The sequence below is a fragment of the Lottia gigantea genome (assembly GCF_000327385.1).
Source record: "Lottia gigantea unplaced genomic scaffold LOTGIsca_70, whole genome shotgun sequence".
NCBI classification, from domain to species: domain Eukaryota; kingdom Metazoa; phylum Mollusca; class Gastropoda; family Lottiidae; genus Lottia; species Lottia gigantea.
In genome coordinates, this window is record NW_008710371.1 from 689,121 (window position 1) to 695,740 (window position 6,620).

General features: G+C 35.8%; 1 protein-coding gene across 1 annotated transcript in view; it reads left to right on the plus strand.

Moving 5' to 3' along the window:
• LOTGIDRAFT_167884 (hypothetical protein) overlaps positions 1 to 6,229 on the plus strand; it is a gene marked incomplete at both ends in the record, with an annotated part of 6,968 nt that extends 739 nt beyond the window's left edge. The window contains 6 exons of the mRNA XM_009065762.1: positions 635 to 688; positions 2,595 to 2,778; positions 3,804 to 3,956; positions 4,427 to 4,522; positions 4,913 to 4,986; positions 6,094 to 6,229. Coding sequence (XP_009064010.1) covers positions 635 to 688; positions 2,595 to 2,778; positions 3,804 to 3,956; positions 4,427 to 4,522; positions 4,913 to 4,986; positions 6,094 to 6,229 — 697 coding nt within the window. The remainder of the gene's footprint in view (positions 1 to 634; positions 689 to 2,594; positions 2,779 to 3,803; positions 3,957 to 4,426; positions 4,523 to 4,912; positions 4,987 to 6,093) is intronic.
• Between the last annotated feature and the right edge of the window lie 391 nt (positions 6,230 to 6,620).

Sequence of the window (6,620 nt, forward strand, 5' to 3'; positions counted from 1 at the left end):
CCATTCTTTTGGACATGTTGTCAATTTCACCATGAATTTAAGCCATTCTTTTGGACATGTTGTCAAATTTCCCCATGATTAGAAGCCAATTCTTTTGGACATGTTGTCAAATTTCACCATGAATTTAAGCCATTCTTTTTGCCACGTTGTCTAATTTCCCCATGATTTTAAGCCATTCTTTTTAACGTGTCAAATTTCCCCATGATTTTGTCAAATTTCCCTATGATTTTGTCTAATTTCCCCATGATTTTGTCTAATTTCCATATGATTTTGTGTAATTTCCCCATGATTTTATCTAATTTCCCCATGATTTTGTTTAATTTCCCCATGATTTTGTCTAATTTCCCCATGATTTAACCAATTCTCTTTGACACATTGTCAAATATCCCCATGATTTTGTTAAATTTCTCCATGATTTTGTCTAATTTCCCCATGATTTTGTCTAATTTCCTCATGATTTAACCAATTCCTTTTAACATGTTGTCAAATTTCCCCATGATTTTAACCAATCCCTTTTTATTTCAGAATTAATACCGAAGCCTCAGTCTGGATTTGACGACCCTCCATTATACCTCTGTCTCCGAGTCGGTCAGCCCAAATTTAAAGAAGTATCACAAACATGCCCTATAGAGAGTTACCGTGGCAACAAGAAGAAACCTGAATATTGGTTTTCTATCCCACGAGACAAGTAAGTTTTGGGATGGGTTTTTGGAATTTCTTGGTATGGTATACAGTAACCCCAGTCCAAATCATATCACCTCTAAACTGACATATTTGAAGAGTTCCGACCAAATCACTGTGTAATCTATAGAAGGAAACTTCTAAACCACAATCGGCCATCTAATGGTGAGGGCACACGGACGGTCATGGTCGAAGATTTTTGTTGCTGATTAGATCTTAAGTAAATCTTGTGTGTGCCTGTGCTTCCATGACAAGATTATCAATTCCCCGACAGGATTTATAATAGCAAACAAGTTTGATAATTGTCTCCGATAGTTTCATCGTCTGCCAGACAGACTGTCATCATCCAATCAGATTCATTTCCCTTTCAATTACATGATCTGTGATTATCAATAGGTGGAAAACTACAGACTGCCGATTTCTGTCGGTGAAACTCTTGACAAAGCTCTAATCGGCTACAAAAATCTCCAACCAAGACAGTTCATGTGCCCGCACCTTTAATAAGGAAAGTAGTTAATCCATAGTTAATTCACCAACAACTCCTTTCGACCAATCATACCTTAGTTTCAGAAACAGGAATTTTTTAGCTAAGCTAATCAGTAATAGTGTTCACAGCTCACTGTCGAAATTTGAGTCTTCAAATCCATGTGTGTCCAGAATTATCCGCGTTTGTAAGTTAAAAATTCAACTGGAATTTTAGTGAGACTATGCCATATATAGAAAACACATATATAGAAATAGACAGTGAAATTTCTAGTTTGAGTTATATTTGAAGGGATTATGTGATTTTCGTGTGTTTTAGTATTTCTTAAGACTATTAAAGCACAATAAAGACCCAAATCAATCCCCGAAAATTCCCCATTTAATGATTGATTACTTAGGTTTTTTTGATGACATATAACAGGATTTAAAGTTGGGTTTCCTTATTTTTTAGTGTCAAATTAAGCAAACTATTTGATTAATTGGTGTTTCTAATGAATTATCATGTATTCTTAATCATATCATTATGTTCTTATTGCATATAATTAAGAGTTTTAACCAATCATAAATGTCCATGTATGTACAGTCTGGATAAACTAAAAAAGACTTTTTGACCTTTCTTGATCGGTCACTCATTGGAATTCTGCTGGTAATTCTCTTCTAATTAAGCTAATTATGAATTAATTATAGACATGTGAGACAAACTGGTATTTTTTCAAGTCATTAGAACACCTCTACTTTCTATTCATATAAGTATTAGCATTTTCATTTTTATAAATAAAAATAAGGGAACCCATCTTTAACTATGTTTTAATAGCCTGTTGCACAATAAACCAACAATCCCCTAAGCTAGGATGTAAAATTCCATTCTTTTGTAGGATTCAGTAGCCTAGAGCTAGTTTTAGGATGGGGAACAAGGATGCAGAATTTTTTTTCATTTCACTAGTTTCATTATAAAAGTAGGATAAAAATTCATTTCTTTAGCAGATGTGCAGTGAAGAAGGGTTTCAAAAAGTCAAAAAAGATTTGAGAAACTAGACCATAAAACTAACTCAGTAAGGTGCAATTAAAGGGATTGTAAAAAGGTTTTCTAAATTTTTTATGTGTATCAGAAACCCGGATAGCATCAATTTACATCATTCCAATTTTTAATCAGATGTCTGTGGTTCCTGTAATTCTACTAAAACTAAATGTTTGATGATGTCACTAATCACAAAATATGCTTTATCACATCATAAAAATTTAGTTTTAATGTAATTTCAGGAACCACAGAAATCTGATTAAAAATTGGAATGGTGTAAATTGATACTATCAGTGTCCCTGATACACATAAAAAATTCAGAAAACCTCTTTACAATGTCTTAGGTTGGATTTCAAGCGCTATTCATGAACCCAAAAGGTATGGGAGGATGTAAAACTCTATTTCATTTCAGGGTTGATCAACTGTACGCGTTTTTTGTCCAGTGGACTCCAGATATTTATGGTGACGAAGAAGATATGGACCCAGAACAACGAGGATTTGTTGTTTTTGATGAAGATGATTTGGATGCCGAGTCCTCCATTGAAATTTGTGATGAACATTTTGCCAGTATTCAGAAAATCAGAAAAGATTGGGAGGTAGGTTTTGTGGTGTGATGGACTTTCATTGGACTTAAATAGACTTCCATGAACTTCTATAGACTTCATTTGACTTCTATGGACTTCATTAGATTTAGATGGTCTGAATTGAACTTCTATAGACTTCCATGGCCTTAGATGGACTTCTATGGACTTCAATGGACTTTTATGAATAGACTTCTATGGACTTCAATGGACTTAAATAGACTTGAATTGACTTCTATAGACTCCCATGGACTTCAATGGGCTTTAATGGATTTCCATGGACTTTAATGGAATTCCATGGACTTAGATTGACTCCAATGGACTTCCATGGACTTCATTGGACTTAAATGGATTTCTATTGACTTCTGTGGGCATTTATGGATTTCAATGAACTTCAATGGACAATCAGATACAGAAGTAGGATGTAGACCTCAATTTCATCAGTAAAAAAGAAAAATACCCAATCCTAGGCCAATACATTTGGGAGAATCAAACTCTCCCTTTCCGCGTAATATATTTCATTTGATTAATCCAATCAGGTGCAGATAAGTAGGATGTAAAACTCCATTCTATTTCAGATTGTTAGTAAGGTAGAGGCTATCAGGCGTATGTCTACTGTTGATATAGAAGACACCTTACCACTACCAGACCTGGTTGGTACCACCACCATACTGACCAATGATGAACAGATACATCAGGTACGTTCTACAGGCCATATTCATGTTTCGGCCATATTGGATTCAGAATGAGGCTCATAAAGCAAACAAACAAAGGTAACATGGTGTCACTGCAGTAGACCTTATTGAATTCAGAATGAGGCTCATAACTCAAACAAAGGTAACAAGCGTGTGACTGCAATAGACCTTATTCATGCGTCAGCCATATTGGATTCAGAACGAGGCTCATAATGCAAACAAATAAATGTAACGTTGTGTCACTGCAATAGACCTTATTCACGTGTCAGCCATATTGGATCCAGAACGAGGCTCATAATGCAAACAGTGATAACGTTATTACAATGCATAAAATTTTATTTTCAGCTCTCCAATGCTCTTCCACCGCGAACCATAGGCTATCCTTGGACCTTGGTTTACAGTTCTGAGAACCATGGATTCAGTTTAAAAACACTGTACAGAAACATGCAGGGACTGGACAGTCCAGTACTCATTGTGGTCGAAGATACCAATGGCCACGTAAGTAACATTTAAAGGGATTGTAAAAAGGTTTTCTAAATTTTTCATGTGTATCAGGGACACTGATAGCATCAATTTACACCATTCTAATTTTCAATCAGATGTCTGTGATTCCTGCAATACCAATTAAAGTAAGCGTTTGATGATGTCATTAATCGCAAAATATGGCCTTTTGCAATGAGTGACGTCATCAAACACTTAGTTTGGCATAGGTCGAGATAATACCTTCAGATTTTTCAACCCGGTTTCCCCTGTCAGTGATGCAGGTAAGAGGGGCTGACATGGAGAAAGTGTTTAGTCATTGGATGGGACAATAAACCGAGGCCCCGTGTGCTACAGGCTGTGCATGTTAAAGATCCCTTGACAGTTGGAAATCAAAAAGAGAAGGCCAATGCCGCTGTTCTGGAAAAATTTCCCTCATTGTACACTGCATGACTTTGCCAGTCTTTATTTTTGTTATGTTTTAACAGGTGTTTGGTGCAGTGACCAATTGTCCGTTGAAAATGAGTGACCATTTTTATGGAACCGGGGAGTCTTTTCTCTACACTTTCTACCCGGATTTCAAAGTAAGTACCCGGTTTTTATTTTTCAACCAGATCTTGATGATCTAGATCTAGATCTTTGTCTATTCTTCCTCATATGATTGTGACAGGCAGGGTATGCTTAATCTTCTAGACACCTGATACCACTTTTCATTATCAAATACTTATGATTGATATACTTCCTCATATGAGGAGTTGTGACAGGCAGGGTATGCTTACTCTTCTAGACACCTGATACCACTTTTCATTATCAAATACTTACTCATTTATGATTGATATACTTCCTCAGGTGAAAAGTATATCAGCTGCTATCAATGTTTTGCCAAATGTTGTTTGGATTTTGGGTTTCGTTTTGCTGTTTGGATCGTTAGTACTTGGTTTGTTTATGTACTCCTGTTTATATTTTTTCTTCAGATTTTTCATTGGTCTGGTGATAATAATTTCTTTTTAAAAGGAAATCAGGAAAGTTTGGCGATTGGATCTGGCCAGTGAGTATTGTTTATTTTTATCTTGCAGCTAGGACATCCTAGGATCTTAACTTCTTACACTGTTTGTAGGATAGCCAAGCTCTAAGATTGTTTCGAGAATACGTTTCCAGATCTCTTTGGAACAACTGGAATAATGATGATCCTGTCTAGCAGCTGGTCCTTGACCAAACCTCTTGGTATTGATCTTTCCTGGATTATCTGTACCCATTTACAGCTGGGTTGACTGGAATAATGAGGATCTTGTCTACCAGCTGGTCCTTGACCAAACCTCTTGGTATTGATCTTTCCTAAATTATCTGTACCCATTTACAACTGGGTCGACTGGAATAATGAGAATCCTGTTTACCAGCTGGTCTTTTGAAATCGAAAGGCTTTGCTGCATATAAATACAGGATATGCTTACTCTTGTAGACACCTGATACCACTTTCCATTATGAAATATTTACTCACTTATAATTGATATACTTTCTCTTATGAGGGATTGTAACAGGCAGGGTATGCTTACTCTTCTGGACACCTGATACCACTTTTCATTATGAAATACTTACTCACTAATGATTGATATACTTCCTCATATCAGGGATTGTAACAGGCAGGGTATGCTTACTCTTCTAGACACCTGATACCACTTTCCATGAAATACTTACTCACTTATGATTGATATACTTCCTCATATGAGGGATTGTAACAGGCAGGGTATGCTTACTCTTCTAGACACCTGATACCACTTTTCATTATGAAATACTTACTCACTTATGATCGATATACTTCCTCATATGAGCGGTTGTAACAGACAAGATATGCTTACTCTTCTAGACACCTGATACCACTTTTCATTATGAAATACTTACTCACTTATGATCGATATACTTCCTCATATGAGCGGTTGTAACAGGCAGGGTATGCTTACTCTTCTGGACACCTGATACCACTTTTCATTATGAAATACTTACTCACTTATAACTGATATACATGAAAAGTTCATTAGTTGCTACCAATGTTTCACCAAAATGTTGTTTGGATTCTGGGTTTCGTTTTGCGGTTTGGATCGTTCGTACTTGGTTTATTTATTTACCCAAGCTGACGAGCTACCATGTTTTTTTTCAGAGGATATTTTGGTTTATGGTTTGATGGTGATTTATATCATGGAAGATCTCAACGCTGTGATACATTTGATAATGATATACTTACTGAGAAAGAAGATTTCTGTGTAAAAGCATTTGAAGCCTGGGCATTTGTTTAATACTTCCTTAAAAGGTAATTTTCCCAGAGTTTTATTATCCAATCAGATTACTGTGTTAAGTGACGTCATCAAACACTTAGTTTTAGTGGAATTACAGGAATCACAGACGTCTGATTGAAAATTGGAATGGTGTAAATTGATGCTATCAGTGTCTCGGATACACATAAAAAATTTAGAAAAACTCTTTACAATCCCTTTAACAATGAGATATTGAATCTACCAAAAATTGAAATTTCATACATTTTGGATCTTGAGAATGAGTTATGCCCCTGCCAGTGCTTATGAGGACTGTCTTTCCCACTCTATATTTTCAATCAATATTGATTTACCTTCATTCCTTTTCAGAGATTATCAAGCATATCATGAGCTGTCATAATACATTGGATTGAGA